The sequence below is a fragment of the Heteronotia binoei genome, chromosome 7 (genome assembly GCF_032191835.1).
Source record: "Heteronotia binoei isolate CCM8104 ecotype False Entrance Well chromosome 7, APGP_CSIRO_Hbin_v1, whole genome shotgun sequence".
In the NCBI taxonomy this organism is placed as follows: domain Eukaryota; kingdom Metazoa; phylum Chordata; class Lepidosauria; order Squamata; family Gekkonidae; genus Heteronotia; species Heteronotia binoei.
This window is the reverse complement of record NC_083229.1, coordinates 108,429,678-108,456,728: the sequence shown is the minus strand read 5'-3', so window position 1 is coordinate 108,456,728 and position 27,051 is coordinate 108,429,678. Positions and strand designations below refer to the sequence as shown.

The window sequence follows — 27,051 nt, the reverse complement described above, 5'->3', positions numbered from 1 at the left end:
TTATTATTTTACAATTCTATTCCCACTTCACTATTACCTTAATGACCTCTTTTGACAAATAAATCTCCACAGATTTTTTTTTGCACTATTAGTGCAACCCACTTTAAACACAAAGCTATTCTCTTCTGTGCCGCTGTATGAATATTTTATAGAGCTGTATAATGAATAAATGTTATATATAAAGTACTGATATATTTCTAATATATACACGACAAGCTCCATTAACCAAATGTCACAGGACGTTTACACACACACAAAACCACCAGAAGCTGGGTAAACAGAAGGTCTGATCAACGAGAGTTCTGAGGCTTCGTGCCAAAGGTAAAGCTAAGTATTGTCAGGGCTTTTTTTGTAGCAGGAACTCCTTTTCATATTAGGCCACACACCCCTGATGCAGCCAATCCTCCAGGAGCTTACAGGGGTCTTAGTACAGCTCCAAGAGGATTGGCTACATCAGGGGTGTGTGGCCTAATATGCAAAGGAGTTCCTGCTACAAAAAAAGCCCTGAGTATTGTTCAATTCAAAGCACAGTCTTTACCCAGATGAACAAGTGTGTAAAATCAGGGGCAAGGAACAGAAAGGCTGGATGACAGGGAAACAGCAACACATGCTGGGAACGAAGCCAAAGAGGAGGAAATAAAGCACTTGCAGCCAAACTGTGTTAGTTATCTCAGTACAAGGAAAATGTTTGCCAGAGAAATGACTAAGTAGAATGAGGAAACTGCATGGCATCACGTGATGAAATGTAATGGTGTTACAAAATGGCAGGTGACATGAATGTGGGCAATACAAATCTGATCTTATTGGGCTGATCAATTTCATGGGAGGGGGAAGTCTAGTGCTCTGCAGCATGGCATATATGCAGAGCATTGTTTTGCTCCCTATGCTATTTAACTACCACTAGAAGAAGCGGACTTGAGATTTAAGATGAGGGCTCAATTTAAAGTATTTGCTATTACACTGTCAGCCCTTCATAGTCTTGGGCCCTCCTGTTCGAAAGGCCATCTATCATCTTACTATGCTCAGCCGTGACAGCTTTGCTCGTCTGAGCAGAGCGTTCTAAGAACATAAGAACACAAGAGAAGCCATGTTGGATTGGGTCAATGGACCATCCAGTCCAACACTTTGTGTCACACAGTGGCCAGAAAACCAAGTGCCATCAGGAGGTCCACCAGTGGGGCCAGGTCTGCAAATGGCAACCTGCAAATGAGCAAAATTAACAACTGTCTGTATTTGGGCCTTCTTTGTTGTGGCCCCCCACCTTGTGAAATGGCCTGCCTAATGAGGTCAGGAAAGGCTCCCACTCTCCTGGCTTTCAGCAAACTATGCAAAACTGAATTATTCAAGAGGGGTTTCTATGCAAGCAATAGGGTTGCGCTGTACAAAAGTTACTTGGATAAATTATTGGGAACTGTGGTCTGTACTATGGATAATTTGATGTGGGATGTATTCTGTTGTATGATTTTCCATTTGTCATGTTAACACTTATGCTTTGGTTCAGTTCTGTTTTTAAATTCCTGGTTTGGTTCTACACCCCAAATCCTTGTTTACTGTGTATTGACTCACCCTATGCAATCTGCTTTGAGTTCAAATTAAAAAAGCAGACTATAAATAATGTAAACAAAGTTTAAAAAAAAAGGTAAAGGTAGTCCCCTATGCAAGCACCAGTCATTTCCGACTCTGGGGTGACATCGCATCATGATGTTTTCACGACAGACTTTTTTACAGGGTGGTTTGCCATTGCCTTCCCCAGTCATCTACACTTTCCCCCCAGCAAGCTGGGTACTCATTTTACCGACCTTGGAAGGATGGAAGGCTGAGTCAACCTCGAGCCGGCTACCTGAAAACCCAGCTTTCGCCAGGATTGAACTCAGGTTGTGAGCAGAGAGTTTGGACTGCAGTACTGCAGCTTTACCACTCTGTGCCTCGGGGCTCTAATGTAAACAAATAAATCCGTGGATGACATCTAATGGTGCTTTCCCTTTTCACCTAATCTAGGTGGAACTAGGAATTCATAGACAAGCATCTTGTGGGTGCCGCATCATACCATAGAGATGGTATTCATCCAGTCTAGGGTGTGGCAGCATTTCCCATGAAAGATCAGGTCTTGAGTTTGTTTCTAGATCTAGCTAAGGAAATGGATGTTCAAGTGGCTGGTGTGTCAGCTGCGCCCCCTTCTGGGAAAAAGTGATCAGGCGACAGTTATCCATTCTCTGGTAAATTCAGGTTTGATACTGTAATCTGTTGGTTAGAATATAGCAGCCAGACAAAGGCATATTGCAGTGACCATATTGTTCAAATGCTAGAAGATCTCTTCTAGAAGCCACTTACAGGCCCCAGAGCAGAGAGTGACAGGAGATGTATCATATGTGACACAGCCCTGAAAATGATACAAATAGCTCAAAGGATCTGAAGGATCTTTATCAGCCTTTTACAAAAAAAATTTGTAAGCTCTGCTCACAACCTGAGTTCGATCCCCAGCAGAAGCTGGGTTTTCAGATAGCCGGCTTGAGGTTGATTCAGCCTTCTATCCTTCCGAGGGCAATAAAATGAGTACCCAGGGGGGAAAGTGTAGATGACTGGGGAAAGCAATGGCAAACCACCCCGTAAAAACCCTGCCATGAAAACTTGAAAGCAACATCACCCTACAGTCGGAAACGACTGGTGCTTGCACAGGGGACCTTTCCTTTCCTTTCCTTTCCTCCCCAATATTTATAAATATAAAAAGAAGCGGTGTTCTTGCAGGTGTCTATGCTTTATTTTTAATGTTCATTATTCTTTGTTTTCTGTTTATTTGTATACTTCCTTGATATTTTTGCTTCAGGACACAGGAGTGGATGCCACTATATATATAAATATTTATATGTAAGGGTTATCTTTCTTTTGCTCCTTTCGCCTTTTCTCATAGATGGTTTGTTTGATTATTGTTTTTTAATGAGAAGGGATCTTCTACGTTAAATACTCTGTTTTGTAACTTAATTTGTGTAATTTTTTCTTTTCAGTTTCTTTGGCTCTGATACTGATTGCTTCTTATTGCATTTTCAACACTACTAATTTCTGGCAACGTGTTATATATAAGTTTAAAATGTAAAAAAGTAAAGGTAGCCCCATGTGCAACCACTAGTCTTTTCCAACTCTGGGGTGACGTCGAATCACGACGTTTTCACGGCAGACCTTGGAAGGATGGAAGGCTGAGTCAACCTTGAGCCTACCTGAACCCAGCTGCCGGGATCAAACTCAGGTCATGAGCAGAGAGTTTGGACTGCAGTACTGCAGCTTTACCACTCTGTGCCATGGGGCTGCTTCATGTATAAGTTTACTAATTCTCAATAAACAGGAATTTTTTTTTTAATAGTGGCGGATATTTGTATCAATCTGTTCTATCCACAACTCAACATTATCCTCAACTCACACTCAGAGGTCATGAAATGCCATGCAGCAAGGACCAAGAGCAAGGCAGCATGGCAAATGAAACAGAGTGTACAAAAGAAGCGTTCATGAACACGACACAGGAAAATTCTCCGCAGAAGAAAAAAAGAGGTTTGTTAAAAACAATGTTTGTGTAGGAGTTTTAATTGCTATGTTATCTGTTAGATTTTCTGCTAAAAATACTCCCCTTCAACAGCTCTGAAACTTGCCAACATCTTGCATGAATTCTCATGCTAGCCAGCAGTTCCGTGATAGATCATTGTGTCATCTCTGAAGGCAAGAAAATAATTCAAAAGCAGCCTTGAAGGACTAGAAGAATATTCATCTAGTCCAGCGTTCCTTAACCTGCAGAAGCTCAGAAGCAAAGCAAGGGTAAAGATTTGGCCATCTTCTATTGTTGGTCCCCAGTGTTCGGTACTTAGAGTGTGGGGGCTTCATTTAGATATTGGGGCTATTAATCTTGGTGATAGGCTTATTCGGCATGAATGAGTCTATCATGTTTTAAAAGCCACTAAACATAGCAGCAATTGCCCTTAACAGCAATTTACGCTTGTGCGCAAGTAAGTATTGCATTAACTCAATATAGGGAAAGCAAGCATGGTACTGGGATTAGAGTATCATACGAGATTCCAGCTGGAATTTCCACTCTGCTCTGCCACCATGCCAGTCACTCTTGCCACACAGGACTGTGAGGATGAGGGAATTATGTGGCAAGCCTCCGTGGGGAGAAAAGAGGGCATGGATATATAAATAAATAATGCATAACATATGTTTATTTAATTTACTTCAGGTCCCTGATCTCAAGTGGGAGCTTATTCCGCCAGGCCGGGGCCAAGGCAGAAAATGCCCTGGCCCTGATCAACGCTAAGCAGATGTCCTCTGGGCCAGGGACCACCAGCCAATGCAGGACTGACTCTCCCTGTATGTGCCCTGGAGAGTCTTGCACTCTATTTGAACAGCAGTAGAAACAAGAGCTACTGCAGTAGCTCTGACAATTGCTCTTGCTTCTACTGCTATTGCTGAGCTTCCTGCGTCAGCACTGGGAGAGCACACGATTGAGTTTTCATTATGCTGGACTGAAGGGTTGGCCTGCCAGGCACTTACCATCACCAAAGAGGTGAACCACAAGTTTCTTCAATGCTTGTTTCAAACTGTACTCCACAAGCTTCACGGCTTCCATGGTGTGTGTCTCTTGCTTGTGTGGTGTGCGAAGACCTTTTTCAAACAAGGAAAAACTTTCTCCGTCACTGATATTGCTGAACAGCTGAGCAAAAAAGGAAATTAAAAGCAACAACACTTAGCATCTGTATAATGCTTCTTCTTTTTTTAGTATTCAAAGAACATACACTTTCTCTTGGTTATCTGCAGCCTTAGAATCTGATTGACATTTTTGTTGTGAATATTATCATCCAGGTATTCAGAAAGCTGGGCTTGTCTAAATCAACCCAAGAGAGTTTATGGCTATGGTCTGATTTAAACAGAAGATGCCAGAGTTCATTGTTCACACTCGTCCACTAAAAAAAGGTAAAGGTAAAGGTGCAAGCACTGAGTCGTTACTAACTCATGGGGTGACGTCAAATCATGACATTTTCTTGGCAGGCTTTTTATGGGGTGGTTTGCCACTGCCTTCCCCAGTCATCTACACTTTCCACCCCCAGCAAGCTGGGTACTCAATTTACTGACCTCAGAAGGATGGAAGGCTGAATCAACCTTGAGCCGGCTACCTGAACCCAGCTTCTGCCAAGATCGAACACAGGTAGTGAGCAGAGCTTGCACTGCAATATGCAGCTTTACCGCTCTGTGCCATGGGCTCCATACTCTTCACTACAGTTCCCCAGTTCTCATGCATTAATTCTTCAAAGCAAAATCAAACACCAGATATACTGGCTAATATAAATGCTTTACATTTAACTTTTCAATATTTAAAGCTTAAAAAAAGGAGAGGGTAATATGAAAAAGCAATAAAATAGTTGAATCATAAAGAATTCCACATTAGAAACGTGCATACGTAGCCTGCAAGAGATACAGAGAAAATTCTGAAGATATCTTTTATTTTTATTTATTTTTCAAATTTAGATCCTGCCCTCCCTGCAAGTGGGCTCATAGCAGATTACAGATGAATATTTAAGCCATCCAGTTTCACAACACTACACAGATAAATAGTTTAAAACACATTAAAATGAAGAAATTTAAAAACAAATTGCACAGTTATCATGTGCAGTTTCCAGAACTCGTAGTGTCTTCAGCAGTTGTTGGTTGCCCACCACCTCAGCCAAAGACCTGGTGGAACAGCTCCATTTTACAGGCCCTGCTGAATGGTAGAAGGTCTCACAGGGCCCAGATCTCACACAGAAGCATGTTCCACCAGGCCAGGGCTATGGCAGAGAAAGTCTTGGTCGAGGCTAAATGACATCCCTTGGGCCAGGGACAGCCATCTTGTCTTAATCAGCAAAGCACGAGGCTCTCCGGGCCACGTACTGGGAGAAGTGGTCCCGCGGGTATGTTGGTCCCAGGCCGCACAATGCTTTGAAGGTCAATACAAGTACCTTTTAAGTGGACCTGGTACTCAATTGACAGCCAATGCAATTGCCATAGCACCAGCTGGATGTGTGCCCACACAGGCAGCACAGTTAGCAGGCATGCCACTGCATTTTGCATCAACTGGAGTTTCCGGATGGAGTTTATGCAAGGGCAAGCCTGCATAAAATGAGTTACAGTAGTCAAGCCTTTAAGTGACCATTGCATGAGTCACTGTAACCAAGTCCTGAGGGGAGAGGTAAAGGACCAGTTGCCTGATCTGCTGGAGGTTATAAAAGGCAAACCTAGCAACTGCGGTGATCTGGGCCTCCATGGAAAACAAGGCATCCAGGACCACCCCCAGGGCTCCTACCTTCTGGCTGCCATCCAAGGTGGACAACCTTATTCCCAATCCAATTCTCCCTGATTTAGGACCTCCCTCTTCACTGGATTAAGTTTCAACCGGCTCTGCTGTAGCCACCCAGCCATGGCCTCTAACGCCCTGGTCAAATTTTTGGGGGCGGAGTTCAGGCAGCTATCCATCAACAGAAAGAGTTGGGTGTCATCTGCATACTGGTGACATCCCAGCCCAAACTCCCTGACCAACCGGGCAAGAGGGTGCATAGAGATGTTAATTAACACTGGTGAGAGAATTGCCACCTGCGGCACTCTACATTCAAGTGGGTATAGTGGGGATACGCCAAGAGGGTGCTTTCTGCCTGATCATGGAGAAAAGAGGAAAACCACTGTAAGGTTGACCCCCGAGCACCTATCTCAGTGAGGCAATAGGTCAGGAGATCATAATCGACTGTGTTGAACATTGCTGCCAGATCCAGAAATAACAGCAGCACTCAGGGCCAGCTCTCTCACTAGGTAAACTAGGCGGTTGCCTAGGGTGCTGGGAGTGAGGGGGCACCGAATCGAGCTTCCCCCCCTCCCAGTGCCCAAGACAACCGCCTAATTTGCCTTCCCCCACCGCCAGCTCCCGCCCGCCTGCCCCGCTCCCGCCTGCCACCCCCACAGCTAGCTCCCTCCCTCCCATCCCCCCGAAATTTGCCCTGCTGCTGCTACCAGCTACTCCCCTTCCACTCCCCGAAGCTTGCCCTGCCACCCCCACAGCCAGCTCCTTTCCTCCCGCCCCCCGAAGTGTGCCCTGCAGCCGCCACCAGCTCCATCCCTCCCGCCCCCCCCCAAGCTCACCCTGCCTCCGCCGCCAGCTGCTGCCCAGTGCTACTTGCGAGTAGGCAGCAGGCATGGGGCTACTCATGAGTAGCCACATGCCTGCCAGTCCACCCCCCTGCCGCACTCCGCTCGCTCCCCCTCCCATGCCTGCTGCCTACTCACGAGTAGTACCTGCTGTCTACTTATTAGTGCCTACAGTCTACTCACGAGTAGGCCCACAGCAGGGGTGGGCAGAACTGTGCTGCCTAGGGCATTGGAAGGGCTTGGGCCGAGCCTGGCAGCTACCCTAATCAGGTGTCTCCAGAGTCGTCTGTGAGGGGGAGTACATCCATCTCTGTCCCATGGCCATGGCTGAAACTAGAATGGAATGAGTCAAGGATGGATGCATCCTTGACTCAAGGATGGATGCTATTAGCCACAGCGTATTGATCACTGGGGCAGTGATGCTCTGTATTCTTGGTGCTTGGGGGGCACAGTGGGAGGGCTTCTAGTAGTCCTGGCCCCACTGGCGGACCTCCTGATGACACTTGTTTTTTTTTGGCCACTGTGTGACACAGAGTGTTGGACTGGATGGGCCATTGGCCTAATCCAACATGGCTTCTCTTATGTTCTTATGTAAGAAAGCTGCTCTCTCAACTACCTTACACAGAAACAGTAAATTTGAAACTGGGCTGCAGTTGGCCAGGACTATAGGATCCAATGTCAATTTCTTCAAGACCAGATGAACCACTGCCTCCTTTGACCCCCCTTGGAAAGTCGCAGAAGAGGGGGACAAGCTGATAATTTTCCCCAGGGGGGCCTGAGCGCCTTTCCCATAGGTTTTGACCAGCGAGGAAGGATATGGATGCAGAAGACAAGTGGTTGGCTTCACAGGTGCTAGGACACTGTCAACATCCTTCTGAGAGGGTCAGCTGAAATGGTCCAATATTGGACCTGAAGATGGACAAGGGCTTCCAGTTCCCTTACTGTATCAACTGTGGCCGGGAGGACCTGGAGAAGTGATAAGACCTTATCTGCTAAATATGTTGCAAATGCCTCACAGCTGTTATCCAATTCCCTACCACTTTGTTTGCTTTTCGGCAGTGAAGTGATATTACTGTAGTATTTTTATGAGGGATTGCTACATTACTTTGCACTGCATGAACTACTGTATAAATTGCATTTCTCCTAACTACCATGTCATGAGGAAGGCTCTGTTGAGAGATTCAGCTGAGGGTGATCAGTGGCAAAGCAACTGATTTGAACCTGAGCAAGGATTTGAATGGCAAAGCAACAAATTGAATCTGAGCCTTTCACAACCAGCCCCAATCCTTTACCAACAACTGGTGCCTATTTTTTTAAATACAGCCATTACAGATTTTTCTTGGTACGGTAAGAGAATGAAGGCTTTGGGGTGGCAGGTACAAGGGTGGCAAGTTCTGGATTTGGCAGCATATAGCAGCTGCTGCCTAGATTTATGTGGACATTTACTAAGGCCATTAAAGGAATACACCTAAAATCTGGTAAACATGTTACTAACAATGCAGTCCTAACCAAAGTTGCACTGTTGTATATCATTGGATTTCGATGGATTTAGAACAGCGTAAATCTGTTTAGGATGAACTGTAAATATTTTTATGGGGCTAGAAGTCACCATTGAACAATTGTTTTATTATGACCCTCCTGTTAATAACGTATGATAATGATAAAGGGCTTAGAACCTATCTGCTGAGACTCTCCTAAAGGATTCTAACCTCTTGGCCTTCTCCCAATCACAGTTCTGTTACAATTTTTTAAACAACACACATTTTATATTCCATTTCCTGGTTTTTAAAAAAACAAACAAATGAACCCTGTGTTTGCAATTATGTTAAATTCTCCTTAAACCGACTCCATTCTTTTAAATCCACTTCACCTTAATTCAAAGCATTTTTTTTTTTTTGTAAAATGCTCTGCAGCCTACAAACTGATGGATAAGCAGTGACACTAATGCGGAACCTGTGCACCAACAACAGCCCTTCCTGCCATCACAATCACTCTTTGACACAATAAAACCTGTAAGATCACACCCCAGCTCCTACACTGTCATTCAATGAGCAGATACTCAAATCGATGTGTTAATAATGGAGTACCCTATGCTGTTTACAGTGGGGACTTTTAGTTTGGGAATGAAAACAACACAAATTATTTTGGACAGCAAGCTACCTCAGCTTTCAGTGCAATCACAGGCTCTTTGAGTCCACAAGCCACCAAATAAAGAAAGCTGAGCTTGTTTACACTGTTGGAACCCATCCAACTTACATAACAGAAACGGTATTCAGAAAAGGACAAGCATAGCCCATATTTAAGAGACAGACTTTTACTACACACTACATAACACATATTGCTGGTGTTGAATCTATAGTCCTGTATTTTTTATCTAATTCGCAGAAACTGCCATTCATTACTTGCCTGAGGTGTCATCTATTTAATTTCATACTCCACCCCGCCCCCCCCCCCCCCCTACCATTCCTCCAAGGCTCTCAGGGTGATATACATTATTTTCCTGTCCTCCATTTTATCATCACAATAATCCTATGAGGTAGGTTAGGTTTAGAGAGAGTGAGCTTCATGGTAGATGGCGGATCTGAACCCAGGTCTCCCAGATCCTAGTCTGACACTAATGGCCATACTGTTGTTGTTCAATCGCACAGTAGAGTCTGACTCTTTGCGACCCCATGGACAAAGTCACACCAGGCCCTCCTACTATCCTCCGAAGTCTGCTCAAATTCATGTCAGTTATACATCAGTAACGCTGTCCAGCCATCTCATCTTTTGCCATCCCCTTCTTCTTTTGCCTTCTTTCTTTCCCAGCATCAGGGTCTTCTCCAGTGAGTGCTCCCTTCTCATTTGGTGGCCAAAGTATTTGAATTTCAGCTTCAGCATCTGACCTTCCATGGAACAGTCTGGGTTGATTTCCCTTAGGACTGACTGATTTGATCTTCTTGCAGTCCAAAGGACTCTCAAGAGTCTTCTTCAGCACCACAACTCAAACGCATCTATTCTTCTGCTCTCAGCCTTCCTTATGGTCTAATTCTCACAGCCATACATTACTACAGGGAATGGTCATATTGCACTCTCTTTAAAGGGATATCTTGTGTTCTTATCAAAACAAATTGACACAGGAATTTCTACAATGTACAGTGTGAAAAATACTGTATCTTATATTCAAGTTTGTCCTCATCTCTGGATACTGAAGGAAAATTTTCCTGCAAACAGGGGTTACAGAAAAATCTGAAACTTAATTACAAAGGGGGGTTGCTACGAAACCTCAGCTTTACACCTGGACATGGACAACGCTATATATGAGCAGAGCACTGTTTTATTTAGACTGCACAAGCACATTTAGAAAAGATAGCAAACTTTTCATCTGCTTTAAAGAGCTTAAAAAAGAAAGAGCTCAGGATCTTTCCAGATGGGTGACATTTGCAGTTAGAATGGCATATAGCGTGGCAAAAGTGGACTGCCTGTTCCCCCTAAAGGCTCACTCGACGAGGGCTCAAACATCTTCTGTCTGCAGCACTCTAAGACAGTGTCTATAAGGCACACGGCTTTTTTTGAGCAGGAACGCAGTTCTGGCTGGCTTGGTGTCAGGGGGTGTGTCCTAATATACAAATGAGTTCCTGCCAGGCTTTTTCTACAAAAAAGCCCTGTGTGAAACAATGGTGACATCAGGAGGTGTGGCCTAATATGCAGATGAGTTCCTGCTGGGCTTCTCCTGGTAAGGCAACAACTAGGTCCTCACCACATCCACATTTGTGAAACACTACTCAATCAACACTACTCAATTTTGCCCATTTGCAGGTTGGCATAGTGGATTCCAGGAGCGAAGAGCCTGTTGGAAAATCAGTTCTGCAGTCGCACATCCCTCCCCTGCTTTCCCCACTGCATTGCCATATTCTGTTCTATGCTCCACAGCAGTGAAGGAAGAACTGAGGGAAGAGTGCTCCTCCCCTTCTATCACCTGACCACTTGGACAGGAAAAGGGCTCTGACTCAGATGGAAAGGGGGGGCACTCATTAATTAGAGCTTTCTAGAAGCTAGTCGAGTTGCATCACAAGCAGGAACTAACACAGTATGCAAAGTACAACAGAACACACATAGTGAGACAAGTAAAATATTAATTTACGTTATTCATAGTCCACCTTTCTCACTTGGGCCAACAATGCAAATGTGGGACATTTGCAGTGAGCCAAGCACTTGCAGAAGAACTGGTATAAAATGTCCTGTCGCTGGTACATTACACCAAAACACATTGAGAAGATGGATAAAATCTATAAAGGATTATGTTGGAAGTGTGGTAATTTTGTAGAAAAAAAAAACCCTAGCAAATATTGGATGGAAATACATACTGAAATTTAAAAAAAATTAATATTAAATCTGCTATATCACCAGAGACAATGCTATTAAGAATTCTACCAATGACTGTGGATAGAACAATGCACGAACTGTTCAGTTGCATGTTAACTGCAGCAAGAGTTATCTTTGCAGCTAAGTGGAAAACTCAGGGTTGCCCAACTTTTCAAAACTGGATAGACAAGATGCAAGAATATGCAGTTGTGGCAAAACTGACACACTACATTAACCAGAGAATGGAAGGTGAATCTGAAAACAACTGGTGAGTCTTTATGATTATTATAACCAATCTTTGTAGTTACACATTTGAATGGCTTAATAGTATTTGATAATACTATATGACAGTTTTAGTATGAAATATAAGGGATATTATTTGTAAGTGTTTTTTATTAGAACAAACTGTTGCATGAAAATTCTATTAAAATTCCTATGAGGTAATTTAAGCTATGTCATATAAATATATAAAACTGATAGGATAAAAATGATAATATAGTATGAGACAATTGTAGCATATATAAAGCACGTTGTTATAGTGATCTTATAAATTATTATGTTATATATCAGGGGTGGCCAAGCTGTGGCTCAGGAGCCACATGTGGCTCTTTCACACACAGTGTGTGGCTCTTGAAGCCCCCATCAGCCCCACTGGCCGGCTTGGAGAAGGCATTTCTCTCTTTAAATCATTTCGCCAAGCCAAGCCAGCTGGCAGCTTGGGGAATGCATTTAAAGTTAAAGTTGCTTTCTTTTCACCTCTCCCTCCTTCCCATCTATTTTCCTTCCTTCCTCCCTCCCTCTCTCAAACATCTGACATTCCTGTTTTGTGGCCATCAAACAGCTGGCATTTATTCTATGTGGCTCTTACATTAAGCAAGTTTGGTCACCCGTTATATATACCTTCATTATATATTCTTATGCCATTATGCTATATATACCATGTTATATATTTGCTAACCTATTATGCCATATACTCTTTTTATACATACATGTATTTTGATCAACAGATGTCCTTAATATCTGTTAAACTGCCCTTATATTGTGTTTTGGTAATTATACTTATTATGCATTTTTCCCTATTCCATTTTTCATTCTGTATTCCCTTAAAATTAAAATAAAAAAACAGGGTGGGACAGTCAGTAAATAATATAATACAATTACAGTTGTAGAACCAATCAGAAATCTAAAAACAGCAGTGAAGAAAATCTAAGTATTAAAATGATACATTAAATGATGCAAAAATTACATAGTAGGATCCTACTTACAGGAAGCAGTTCACAGTAGCACAGACCATGGTCCTTAATAATTTATCCAAGTAATTTTGTGAATCATTCTGTACAATGCAATCCTATTGCTTGAGTAGAAAAGCCCTCCTGAATAATTCAATTTTGCACAGTTTACAAAAAACAAGGAGAGTAGGAGCCTTCTTGACTTCCTCAAGCTGGTCATTTTCTAGGCTGAGAGCTACAACAGAGATGGAAGTTGTTGATTTTGCCATTTGCCACTTGGCATCTGCAGAAAGTCCTGTTTTGGTGGAGCCCAGGGGGACAGCAATCTTGCAGGTATGAGGATCCAAGGCCGTGAACGGCTTTGGGCCCATAGAGTGACCACAGGATGGGTGTAATATGTGCGCTCCATCTAGCTGACTACAGTAGCCAAGCCAAGGCATTTTGGATCAGCTGGAGCTCTGAATTGATTCTGAGAGGAGACCAATGTACATTACAATATTATAGTAGACTAGTCTTGAAGTAACTGTGGCATGGATCCAGGTGGTCATATCAGCCACGTCAAGGTAAGCATCTACCTTACAAGCTTCCGTCCTCGACTCCCATCAGTCGGGCTTTCGCCCGGGTCATGGGACGGAGACAGTGCTGGTTGCCCTGGTGGATGATCTTCAGCAGCATCTGGGCCGAGGCGGCTCGGCGGTACTGATGTTGTAAGACCTATCGGCAGCGTTCGATACGGTCGACCATCGGTTGCTGACCTGCCGTCTCCCCGACGTGGGGATTCAGGGGTTGGCTTTACAATGGCTTGCCTCTTTCCTCGAGGGTCGGGGACAAAGAGTGGCGATTGGGCATGTCCCTCAGGGAGCAGTGCTTTCCCTGATGTTAACATCTACATGCGCCCTCTTGCCCAGATTGCCCGGAGATATGGGCTGGGTTGCCACCAGTACGCTGATGACACCCAGCTCTATCTACTTATGGACGGCCGGCCTGCCTGTGTCCCAGAAAACCTGGACCTGGCATTGCAAGCCGTGTCTAGATGGCTCAGGCTGAGCGGGCTGAAGCTAAATCCAGCGAAGACAGAGGTCCTTTGCTTGGGTCGCCGTGGTCCGGGGTGTGCCTCTGACAGCAGCGCACAGGGTTAGGAGCCTGGGGGTGCTATTGGAGCCTACTCTAACTATGGAGGCCCAGATAGCAGCCACTGCCAAGTCCACATTTTTTCACCTTAGGTGGGCAAGGCAGTTGGCCACTTTCCTGGAGAACGGCGATCTGGCAACAGTGATCCATGCAACGGTCACCTCGAGGCTGGACTACTGCAATGCCCTCTACATGGGGCTGCCCCTGTGCCGAACCCAGAAGTTGCAGCTAGTGCAGAATGCCGCCGCCTGGCTGTTGTTAGGGCTCCCTAGATGGGAGCACATTCAGCCAGGGCTTCGGGGACTGCATTGGCTGCCGATAACATACCGAGTTCGGTACAAGGTGCTGGTTATGACCTTTAAAGCCCTTTATGGCCTGGGGCCTGCCTACCTTAGGGACCGTCTCTCCCCACATGTTCCCCAGAGAGTGCTGAGATCGGGGTCTCAGAACCTCCTTATAATCCCTGGGCCAAAGGAGGCCCGTCTGAAAGCGACCAGAGACAGGGCCTTTTCGATTGCAGCCCCTTGTTGGTGGAACCAGCTCCCGGAGGAGGTGAGGGCCCTGCGGAACCTTGAACAGTTCCGCAGGGCCTGTAAAACAGCCCTCTTCCGGTTGGCATACAACTGACCGATACCAGGATGCCTGAATATTTAAACTTATGAACATCAGAATATTTGAACACTGGAATACTTGAAGAACTGACTTAAGGAAGAGGTAGCATAGTATATTGATGTGTGTTTTATGTATTTTATTGTATAATCATTAATGTATTTTAAACTGATTTACTGTTAGCATTCTGTGTTGTAAGCCGCCCTGAGCCCGCTTTGGTGGGGTAGGGCGGGATATAAATCGAACAAATAAATAAATAAGATGTTGAAAGAAAGTCTTTTTTGCAACTGTATTAACTTGCTTCTCTAGCAATAATGTTGGTCTAGTATAACCCTCAGGTTCTTAACAGAGTCAGAAAGGGTCAGCTGAACTCCATCAAACACAAGGAACACAATGTCCTTCAACATCACCAGCTTCCCAACAAAAATAACCTCTGTCTTTTCAGGGTTTACTTTCAATTTGTTCACTGTTAGCTAATATAGCACAGCAACCAGGCAGTTATTCAGGACCTATCTACCACACCACCAGGAGAACTGCGTATGAATATATAGAGCTGTATGTAGTTGATGACAGCCACCCCAAAGCTATGAATGATTTCTCCTAAGGGTTTTACATAGAGATTGTACAGAGGTGTTGCAGGTCAGGCAGAGCCAAGGGTGGCAGTCAAAGTCTAAGTGAAGAAAACTGAATCAAGAGCTCAGATCAAGAGTTCAAAGTTAAAAGAGCCATTGCTGAGGCGCTGTCTGAGAGGTATAGTCAAGCAGTCTAAGGGTTACTCATGAGCAGAAGTCAACAGAACTGAAAACTAGTCAGAAAACAGTCCAAGGGTCACATGGGCAAGGAAGGCTCCAAGGATGTGGTCACAGAGTCAGTGGTAGATTGATTTGTTGCTTCAGCACCTAACAAACTCCCTCGTCTGGTTTTTATAGGCATGTGCTTAATGGTCCAATTTACAGTCAGCTGCTCAGAAGTAATTCTGTAACTACATCCAGTAGCTGATGTTGGGCCAGGAGGTGAGCATTTTGCCATCTCTCCTGTAGTTCTGCTTGTAGCTTGTCTGTGGCACTCAAAGAGTATGGGCAATACTGAAAGGCTGCGAATGATCAGTTTAGTTTCACTTGTAGACTTAGGACTGGAGACTGTGACCAATTTTGCACTCACTTTACGACGCTCTCACGTTCATCTTCTCAGTGCGGCATCCTTCCGATTCCCCATTATCTGACCCAGGGCTGCAGCAAGGACCAGTGTTTTTGCGCAGTGAACAGAAACTGGTTTTTAGCAGTTTCTGTTTGCTGCACGAAAATGCCGATGCTTGCTGAAGCCCCAGGGCGGATAGTGGGAAATCAAAAGGAAGCCGCGCTGAGAAGACGAATGTGAGAGTGACATAAGATGAGTGTGAAATCGGTCTGTGACTCTGCACCAGCTGTTGGCTGTGAATTCTGATCAACCTTCAGTTCATCATCCTGATTGCTGTTTTCTGCTGACTCAGAGATGGCTACACATGAGATGGCTCCTCTTCTCCTGAGTCGCCTCCTCCACAGGAGTCCTCACCGAGCCCTGCTTGACCCATGACAGAGGGACAGAACTGTGTTCTCCAAGATGAATTATCCAAGAAGAGTTGGTCTGGTACCCCTATCTCAATCACTTTGCCCAAAAGGGACAGATTAGGAACTGGTGATAACTGGCCGCATCATTTTTTCTGTAGGGATAAAAAGATAACCACCTCTTTGAGTGGCCAAGGGAAGGTACTCTAAGTTAGTAACTGATTTATAATGTATGCTAAAGAGTTTTTGATGTGGTCCTTGCATGATTTTAGCAGTCCTAGGAATTTACAAACTTCCATCACAGAAACTTGGTCAAAATGGAGCATAAATAAACCAGGCATATATTAGGCCTTTCTTCTGGTGTAGCTATGTTACAACTGACATCCAGATCAACTTGTATTCTCAATATTTTATCAGCAAAAAACCTTGGCAAAAGTATCACAGTTTAATTGTTTCTTCCTGAGACAATAAAAGCTTAGGTTTTGGTGTCAACAGGTGTTGAGCTACCTTGAACAATTGGGATGGTTGTGAACTTGCCGATGACACAGCAGTAAAGCTGTATGCCGCCATTACTGCCACTTCATAGCTTTTCCAATGGGGTCCAATGGTAATCTGTCAGACTCTGTATGAGTTCATTGCCACTGTCATTCCAAACATCTCCTGGCCCTCTTCAAGTCACCCAGCTCCGTGGTAACCAGGGGCAAGAGTGGTCACTGATGGGCAACCTTCTCAAGAGCTTCCAGGAGCTTCATGTTCCACATTCGCACTGCAACCTCAACTAAACATGTGTTTGGGATCTACAAATACATACAATACACATCAATGCACTACACAGCATTTATATCATTTAGCGGAAATCAGTTCCATTTTACAGCTGAGAAACACAGCAAAAAATTGCCCAGGATTATTTGCAGCATCCATAAAACAGAATTTAAAAACCAGTCCCACAACCTCTTCCAATCATCAAACAGAATTTTAAACATCAGCCCCACAACCTCTGCCAACTATCAACAGTCGGAGAACACACATTTATTTCTGGAAACGTATTTTTAAAAATATGTTATATCAAGTTTGCTTCCTTAGTGTATTGTGTGAATAAAATGTTGGCATCACCGCAACCAAAACTTGAATAAGAAATACAGAGGCTTGGATAAAAAAATTTCAGAAGCCTGTTTCATTGTATCACACATATAGTGCAACTCAAAAATAGGAGGTTTTATGGATTTAGATGTAATTACACCTCTTCATGTATTACAGTAACTGAAACAACTTATGATCTAAACCAATAAGTATGGCACTTGTAATTTTATACATTTTATTATACAATATCAGGGTGCACTCTGAAATGTAAATAGTATTTCCTTCTGAGTCATCAGATCCTGAATACAGTCAGCAGAAGGAAGCTGACTTATCAGAAGGGTTCTCCTACATCCCTTCAGATACGTTTTTCAAAAGGTTACAAAAAGGTTGGTATCCTCTAAAACATATGTCTCAAGCTGTTATCAATATGTGTTCATTTGCTGCCAATTAAATCCCTTCTCTGAAATGCATGCTCTTTAGATTTACACTGGCTCCCTCTGCTGGAGAGCAAATTGTACATTAAAGCATGACTTTTTCAAAATCAGACATGCCTTCCAAATGAAGTTATGGAAACACAGATGACACTATGCCAAATACATTCAGTGTATGAAGGTTCATGGAAATATGAGATATGTGACTTCTTCTTCCCTCAATTCCCCCCACTAGTTATTTACACTTCCATATTGGCTAGTACATCTACTGAAAGAAAAGCCGCCATTTTCTAGGTGTGTGAGGTCAGATATCGCCAACCAGAAAGGCTGTCAGACTTATCTGGCATCATATTGGTTATGCTATATTCTAGGTAGTCAAAGCCTTCCAAGAACTACTCTGGGACCTGTTACTGTTGTGAATCAATTATCAGAAATGCAACAATGCCCACCTATCTGTTTTTCATTCCCTGAGAAACAGCCAACCAATCTTAGCCCTAGGATCATTCAGGAGAACTTCCTTGGCCAATCACACAGTCTTTTTTTGTAGGGGAGGGATATTTTAAACAACACTCATTAGTTACATCAGCCATTTTGCACCACATGAATGCTGCTCCTTATGCCCTAGGAGAGATGCTTTGCTTAGCTGGAGAGATACTGCTTAGACTATGTGGTAGACTATTTTCTCAACAGACTGATTTGTCTTGATTACAGGATAGACTACTGTAATTTGCTTTACCCTTGTGCCTTACCCGGAAGCTCCAACTGATCTAGAGCACAGCTGTATGAGTCCTAATGGGCACCCCTTAGATGATGTGTCCTAATGGGCACCCCTTAGATGATCCATCCTGTGCTTTGAGGGCTGCACTGCATCCAGTTCAAGGTGCTGGTTCTGACCTTTAAGGCCCTTAGCAGCCACGGAGCCACCTATTTCAGGACTGCCTCTTTCAATATGACCATGGAAGACAGTAGCTGCAGTGGCATTGCAGACCTTGCCAGGACCGCGCATGCTCTCTCTCTCATGTTGCTGCTGTCCACTTGGAATCCATCCATGGCATGATTCAGGGAAAATAGTTCTTCATGCCATCTTGGATGGAAAATCCTAGGCAGGTGGCAGCAGAGAAGGTGCACATCTCTTTTTGTGCCACAGGAGATTCAGCACAGGAAGGGTGCAGAGGAAGTACTTTTGCAGCCCATTTCTTTTTTTATTATTATTATAAGTTTTATTTACTCCAGAATACACTTAATTACAGAAAAAAAAGATAAACTAGTAGAGGTTGATTGTGGTCCATTTCTGATAGAGAATCCCACTTGAGTGGCAGCAGAGAAAGCATATGTTGCCTGCCCAGGATCCTCCATCCAAGATTATTTCTTCTGCACTACACAAAAATATCCTATCATCCATCCATCCAGGCAGGAAGGGCAGCTTTGAAGGGTCTCAAGGGCTTGTGCCACACCTGATGCAAATGCAAGCAAAGCAGGTCTATCTGTGAGATCAGAAACTCTTCAACAGAAGGGGTCCCTATCACACAGAGCTGTACATTAATGGGCCAAGCAACTACCCACTCAAATCCATACACTGACATACATTGTTCTTCCTTTCTCTATTTTATCCTCATAACTGTATGAGGTAGCGTATGCTGAGAGAATATCACTTACCCATGTCACTCAGTGAGTTTCATGGCTGAATGGGAATTAGAACCCAGGTCTTCTCAGTTCTACACCAACATCCCCAATCACATTTACATTGACTTCTCCCACTGAGCTGTGAGGGAGAGAAATACTACCAGAAGTTCAATATGGCTGATATTCATGGCTACCCAACACTGTCTATCCGCTTGTTTAGATTTTGTTACTTAATACGCGCTCATCTGCACTGGCTCAATGTTACTAGGCCCTTCCCAAAGGACAAGCAGTCTGCACATGCTTACAGACACCTTGAGGTGGTACAATTTTTTGAATGTAAAAGTTAATAAATCTATTACAGATTCATTGAGGGGGGGGGGCAGCTTTCTGGCGCTATAGTTCTCATTCTCCTTTTCAATATTTTCTTACCTTTTCTTTTTCATTGTGGCACAATCATCATATTTACATAAACAAAGTAACAGACAGGTTACACAGGCTTAGAAGAAAATGAGATCCAAAATATAAGGGTTATGAATATGTTTCTACTGAAGTTCCCCATGCTCCAGATATTAATCTTAAATGCAAAGACAGACGTGCTGGAGGAGGAAGCATATTGATGTCTGGAGAACAAGCATATTGTACAGGGTTGTGCATATCCTTCCTGTGTGTGGAATGTACAGTCTGTGATGACTTGAATTCTATTTTGATGATAGAAATATATAATCCCAGACTACACATTCTCTTTCAGGTAAAATGAAATAATTCAAGTAAAGCAAAATCTAGCAGCACCCACTTTCCAGATGCCGTTCAGTTTTTTAAAAATATATATTTTAGACATTCACGCCTAGATCCCACCCAGTCTTCGTAATCCATTCCAAGACAAATCACAAAGGAAAAAGATGTCAAATATTTCATAAAATAAGGTTTGGACTACACTAGGGCATTTTGAAAAAGCCAAAATCCATGCTGCGGGACAAATTCAACACAGTAGTAATATTCAAAAAGGAGTCTTGGGAGGAAAAATGGTCACATGTTTACAGAAAAGAACAGTGATTGATTAGATCATTCGTTCCTTGTCTGAAATGTTCACTCAAGGTGAACTGAAACATTTTGCAGGCACAGTTACAAATTCAAGATGCCTGGACTCTTCTCTTACCTTGAAATTCTGGATTGTTTCCAGGTAGAAAAAGGACAAACAATCCCAGAGCATTCAAATCGAGTGTCCTAGCCACCAGGTGGGAGGCAAGTCCCAGCAACCACAGGATTTCTCAGGTCATAGTCCAACATCAAAGTCCAGGGTCCAATAACAGAATCCAGATGCAAGGTCAGAAGGCAGCCCAGGGTCTCAGTTCAGAATCAAAGCATGCGTTCCAAAGGCAGTGCCCAAAAGCAGCCCAGTTTAAAAGGTTCCATGAATTGATCTCAAGCAGGTCAAGCAAATGATGGGGCTATCAACAAGACTGCAGACACACTGATCCCACACTACCTTCACTGCAGTCATATTGGGTGCTTCCTACAGATCCCACATTAAGCTCCTCTCTACAAGGTGAGTCAGCTCCTTTATTCAAGGTTGCAATGCCTTATTGATTCCCCCTGGCGTTCCCTCAGCAAAGGTGAGGCCTTGGGCTGCCAAACACACATACCTGCAGCTGGTCAAAGCCTTAGTCCTTGCCCCTCACTTTCTCTGCTTCCGGGGGTCATTCAGGAGACCTTGGTGGGTCTGGCAGTAGGCAGGTCCATGCGGGAACCTCCTGGCTTGACGGCCCTGTTGGCTCAGAGGCAGTACTGGTACTACTTGGGGATGTTTGCTCTCCTCCTCGAGTGAGGACTCATCTTTGCATACTAAACCAGGGTGGCCCATGACATAAGGATAAGTGAAGGTAATGAATGGGCTAGTTCAATAATCTCTACGTAAGTCCTGTTGAGCTATACGTGGACAACAATGGCATTTTTGCTGAAGTTACTAGAACAAGAAAAGCACCTTTCAAGATAACAAGTAAAGTGTGCACATCACCAAGGGCATTTTGTAACTTGTAAGATCACCAAGCAAGGGGTACAAAGGGAAATACGAAGTACCTAATCCCTAACCCTAACCCAGCTATGGTGAAACTGACCAACCACTTAATAACAACGTCATCAAATCCAATGTCAAAGAATTTTAATAAAGAGATTTCACTTCAACAATGGGAAAATTTGCAGACAAAGGGCATAAAATTCACAGCCAATCAGGCATTCAGAGAGAATTGTTATAAGATTTTTTTTTTTTTTGCTGGTATATCACCTCGAAAGATATAGAGAGAATGGATTTTAAAAATGTGGGGAAATGCAAGGAGATTGGTGGTGCATTCTACCATAATATTGTGGTCTTCTAAAAAGTCTAGTAAATATTGGAAAGAAATACATGAAGAAATTCAGAAAATTTTGAACATAAAATTTGCTATGTTACCAGAGACAATGTCATTGGGCATTTTACTCATGAACACTGAAAGAGTAATACATGAACTTCTCCAATATATGCTAACAGCAGCACAAGTTGTTATTTGCAACGAAATTGAAAAATGAGGCTTGCCCATGTCTTGAAGCGTGGAAAAATATGCAGCTATGGTGAAACTGACCAACCACTTAAATGAAAGATCAAGTAGTGAATTTGAGAATAGAGAGCCTTTTATACCTATTACAACATTAGCTTTTGACTTCATAGACAACTGATGGTTGTCAGTGTTGTTAATGTTTTATAACCTTACACTTAGACAAGGACTGTATTGTTGATTTTTAAAGATACACAGAATGTTGACACTTCTTATAACTATAACTTATTTCATATGACTATGTGACTATTTCAAATTTATACAAATAACTTAGAGCAGCGGTCCCCAACCTTTTTGGCACCAGGGACCGGTTTTGTGGAAGACCTTTTTTTCATGGACCGGGGGGTGGGGGATGGTTTCGGAATGATACAATTGTGCACTTTATTTCTATTGTTACATTGTAATATATAATGAAATAATTATAGAACTTACAGCCTGGTTGCTAACAGGCCACGGACTGGGACCGGTCCATGGACTGGGAGTTGAGGACCTTTGACTTAGAGAACTGTTTATATATCTCATTTATAGATCCTTCGTAATAATTTCCTTTTCTAGTTTGGGAATCAAAAAAGAAAAGAAAAACATTCAGGAGGACAACGTTATTGGTAATATTAGTATAATGTTTTACTTAGACTTACTAATCTTTATATTGTTTTTACTATTTGCAAAAGTGCCTTATCTTTATTCCTTCTCTTTTTTATACATTAGAAATGTCTGCAGATAAAACTAATCCGTAAGACAGTAGAATCAAAATGCAATATTGAGTGACAGGGTGAATTTAAACTGTATAATATGACAATGTTAGAATTTCTTGGAAAAAACCTGTGTGAGTTTTTAAATTATCTTCAAAAGTAGCGGTTATGTTCTATTGTCTACCTTTATACATGAGAAATGCATTTTATTAATATAGTTGACTTCCTTTGTTATATATAATTATTTCATATCTGTAAACTTTTTAACGAATTCATCTCCCTCAATCCCTTTTCCTTCTACATCCTTGTGGTTTTTTGAAAAATGAAAAATATATATATCCGAAAGATCCAGTGTCAAAGAAGCACATTCCCACAATGTAGCTCTAAACTGAATTGAACATTGAAGTGAGACTTCCTAATGAAGTGTTATCAGTCTGTGCAGTATTCTGTGCCTTGATCCTCACCCAGGTAGGGTGTCAATCATCACAGTTGGACAGTTTTGCCTTCACAAAGACCAATGTACTATATGCTGTATGCGAAGCCTAGGTTAATACAGTCTACAAAGGAAATGTGCTGAGTGAACTTGGTCTGGACACACACTCTCAAGCGAATCCATCTCGCTGGCTTGTTTTTATTCCTCATCTAAATAGTTCACATTGCTTACCTACTGAGAAAGACTGGATCATGAAGGCATTAATTCAGTGAAAAAGGGGAAGCAAACCCAGCTGCACCCAGGCATAATGAGTGAACAGAACTCTCTCTCTCTATGTAGCAAAGCAAAAAGCTCATACCTTGAATAAAACTTTATTGGTCTTAAAGGTGCTTTTTTTGTATGTCTCCCATGGGACAAGGGAACTGGGCAAAGGAAGTTCTGGCTCTTTCCCTTCCTCCTCAGGGGACAAGGAGGAGAAGGAGCCTTAGCCAATAGGAGAAAGAGATGCTTGACTCAGTAGTTCTACTGTGCAATTGAGAACCTGGCAAAGTAAGCTCTTCCTCCCCAAGGGAGGAGTCTCAGCCAATGGAGACTTTGCTCTGTAGCTCCTGCACAACTGAGCAAGTCTGGCAAAGCAAGCTATGATGCAGAAGGAAGCAAGAGAAAGAGAGAAGGTAGCAGACTTGTTTGCGGGCCTAATAGGAGTCCTTGGGGGGCCTGATTGGGCCCCCAGGCCACATGTTTCACATTCCTGCCCTGAAGGGTCTGACCATGAAACTGTAAACAGTCTCACGGTTTGTATCTATGATGACCATCCTAATGCTTCTGGGAAGAATATAAGTAGAACATGAATTCAACAGCTCTTCCCCTGCTGTTTGCTCCCCCCAGTATTCAGAAACTCCAGTGGCTACAAAGTAACTTTGATGCCAGTCAATGTACACTTTTCTTCTGATTTATTTTATAGTCCCTATAAAATGTTTTTCCCAAAGAGACCATCACTCTGCGGTCAAAACTGTAATGTGCCCCAAATCTTCAGGATGTTGGGGGGGGGGGGGGACCATGATGCTAATTAAACAAATACAGTTCTAAGAAATTCTCAACAGATTATTTAAAAATAGGCTTGCCACCAACCTCTAAGTGGGGGCTGGAGATCTCCTGAAATTACAACTTTTCTCCAGACTACACAAATAATTTATTTATTTTTTATTGATTCATTTAGAACATATATTCCACTTCTCCTGGATAAACTGGCTGCTTTGGAAGGTGGACCGCATAGTATTATCCCCTTCCTAAACACCACTTCCCCAGGCTCCACCCTCAAATTGCCTATAGCAAATATGATCTATGTTCCCATTTCAAAAGCTGCAAATAAAACAATCTAATAGTTATGCAAGGAAAGTTACGCAATCCTACTCCCCTCCCCTCAACAAAACCCCATTTGCCTGGCTTAACAAAACTGCCACAGAATACATCAGATGTCAGCATTCGGCAATAACATCTCGGTCATTCTCTTGAGAAAAATAATCTCTCGATTAAAAATGGTAACAAACCAAAATGACAGATGCCACAGACGCTTTCCAGATATGAAATATTAGGACGGCGCTTTCCTACAGTGCTCCTTTCGAAACAGGCACGCAGAACCAGCCAAAACTGAGACACAGGTTCTGCTCTCTCAAAGCAAAGTAAAAATAGCTTAATTGTCCTGCAAGAAACTAACCAGATCATAAGCAATGCTGAAGAATATATTAGTTTTATATGGACGCATTGTCAGAAGGCAGAAGCAGCTCACTGCAGCACCAGGTCAATTGTGTATCTAGCACTTCCCACGCTGCACAACGCCGATAAAGTTCTTCCTTGCACTGCATCCATTTATAGTACTATTATAATTAATACTAAGGCAAAATGTGGCTTTAAAGACTTTTTCAAAATTTAAATGACCTGGTCTTAAATGACAAGCAAATTAATATTCATAGTGCATACTAAAATTCTCCATATTACTTGGGAAGTTTTAAAATAAATGCTTTGGATTCTTTGGTATCAATGGTTTGTGCATGCCCCATAGATTTTTTTTAAACTTTTCCTACTTTTGAAAGGCACTTCCATCTCGAAATCACTTGCTATGGACATGTTTTGAGAGCCAGCATGGTGTAGGGGTTGAGAGCAGCAGACCCTAATCTGGAGAACTGGGTTTGATTCCCCACTCTTCCTCCACAGGAAGCCTGCTGGAAGACCTTGGGCCAGTCCCAGTTCTCTCAGAACTCTCTCAATCCCACCTACCCTACAAGGTGCCTGTTTTGGGGAGAGGAAAGGAAGGCGATGGTAAACCGCTTTGAGACTCTTTAGGTTAGAGAAAAGCAGGGCATAAAAATGAACTCTTCTTCTTCTTCTCTTTATACAACTCCAGATCCCCTCAGTCACATGGAATTGTAGCTCTCTGTGTAACATTTCCACCCCAGTGCCTGCCAGGCCACTGCCACTCCCAGCTTGGGCAACCATGAACACAAGCAGGCAAGCAAGACTCGGTCCTACCTTGAAGCTGGGGGCAGGTGTGGGGCTTTGCCAAGGGATTTTTGGGGTGTAGCCTGAGAAAGGCAGGGTTTGAGAAGGGGAAAGGATAATGGGGTATAATGCAATAGAGCCCACCTTCTAAAGCAGCCATTTTATCCAGGTGAACTGAACTCTGCTACCTGGAGATCAACTGGAACACATGGAGATCTCTAGCTACCACCTGAAGGTTGGCAACCCTAGTCGGGCTTCTCATCTTTCATGCAGGATGTAGTAATGTAGAGATCAAGGAGAAACAAGCCTCAATGGCACTACAGATACCTGTCTATCTCCATAAATGTCAGTCCTTCCTAAGATGAAAGGTTTTCTCCTGCTCTTGTCCATGACACACTGGAGTACCATAGATGTTTGAACCAGTTGCACTAAGCATCCCATAAGATCAGAAACTTTTTAATTACTGACTTCCGGGGTTGGAAAATGCTGAGCTGAATTGCTTCTCAGAAGGGGAGCAGGATGGGGCTTCTGTTCGGGGTAGTGGAGGGCAATTTAATGACTACTGCCTACTTTTCTCAGTCAGAGATCAGTCCAAGATATGCACAGGAAACTCTGAAGAGATTTACCTTGGCTAAAAGGGAGTCCTGGGGGGTGCTCTTTTGAGGCTATGAGGGGTCTGCAGAGACGAGTTGCATATTCATCATCTGCAGAAGTTTCCAGAGTCATTTATTTGACATAAGCCTGACAGGACCCTAACCTTCTTTGAGACTGTTAAACATCTAAAGCTATACAAGACCGGTGTTGGATCTGGATAACTGCAGAAAAAGATACTGATGACTATCTTCATTCCGGGACTACTTAAAGATAAACAAAATAAAATCAGAAGGTGGGAATAGAGATTTAGAAAGCTTGGAAGAAGAAGAGGAGAAGGGGCGAAATTTGAACTTTGTAAATTTAAAGGACAGTGCTAAAAAGTGGAAAGGAATTTATTGTTTTGTCTACTTGCAGTTTTGGTGATAAAGCCCCATCGTCACAGATTTGCAGTTCTCACAGTCAACACGGGAAATACGTCAAACATCGCGAGATCTTTTTACCAGTGAAAACGGAATTTGGTGGCAAGAAAAGCGGGAAGTGTCGGATGGAAAAGGGAAATCATTGAAGCAGCTAGCCTACTCTAGGACTATAATATCATAGAAAAACATCGGCGGCCATTGCTAGGAGGTCAAAATTTAAACAAAGTTTTTAAAGTGTTCAGGACATTAAAAATTGGTGAAGCTGACAGAGGTGACAATTATAAAGTAAATACTATTGGACATTATCGCTGATAATTATTTTAGAAGCCTTTTGAAGGAAAAGGTTTTTTTAAGGGAAGCAGAAAGTCGCAACCGCCATTTTGGAAGAAATAAAAACTTTAAAAATTAATATCTGAGCCCAGGAGGGTCTGAAGATGGCGAAATTAGCCTTATTGAAAAGAGCAAGCCTTACTCTATCAAACCTGATAGTTTAAATTTAATTTGGAGAGGTCAAAATTTTTGGTGTTTTTTTAAATGTCAGAGCATAAGTTAACGCATGCAAGGGCTGCCTCAATGGAGAAAATGCAAGAGCAATTAGAAGCAATGGAAGACAGGATGATGAAAGGGGTGAGAGACATGATAACTGCTTCTAAAAAAGAAATTAGAAAAGACATTGAAAAGCT

At 42.9% G+C, this 27,051-nt stretch overlaps 1 protein-coding gene across 1 annotated transcript in view; it reads right to left on the bottom strand.

The window, feature by feature from the left end:
- The window catches only part of FARS2 (phenylalanyl-tRNA synthetase 2, mitochondrial), a 324,061-nt gene that overhangs the window by 223,092 nt on the left and 73,918 nt on the right, over positions 1–27,051 (bottom strand). The window contains exon 4 of the mRNA XM_060244360.1: positions 4,534–4,693. Within this exon, the coding sequence (XP_060100343.1) occupies positions 4,534–4,693 (160 nt within the window). The remainder of the gene's footprint in view (positions 1–4,533; positions 4,694–27,051) is intronic.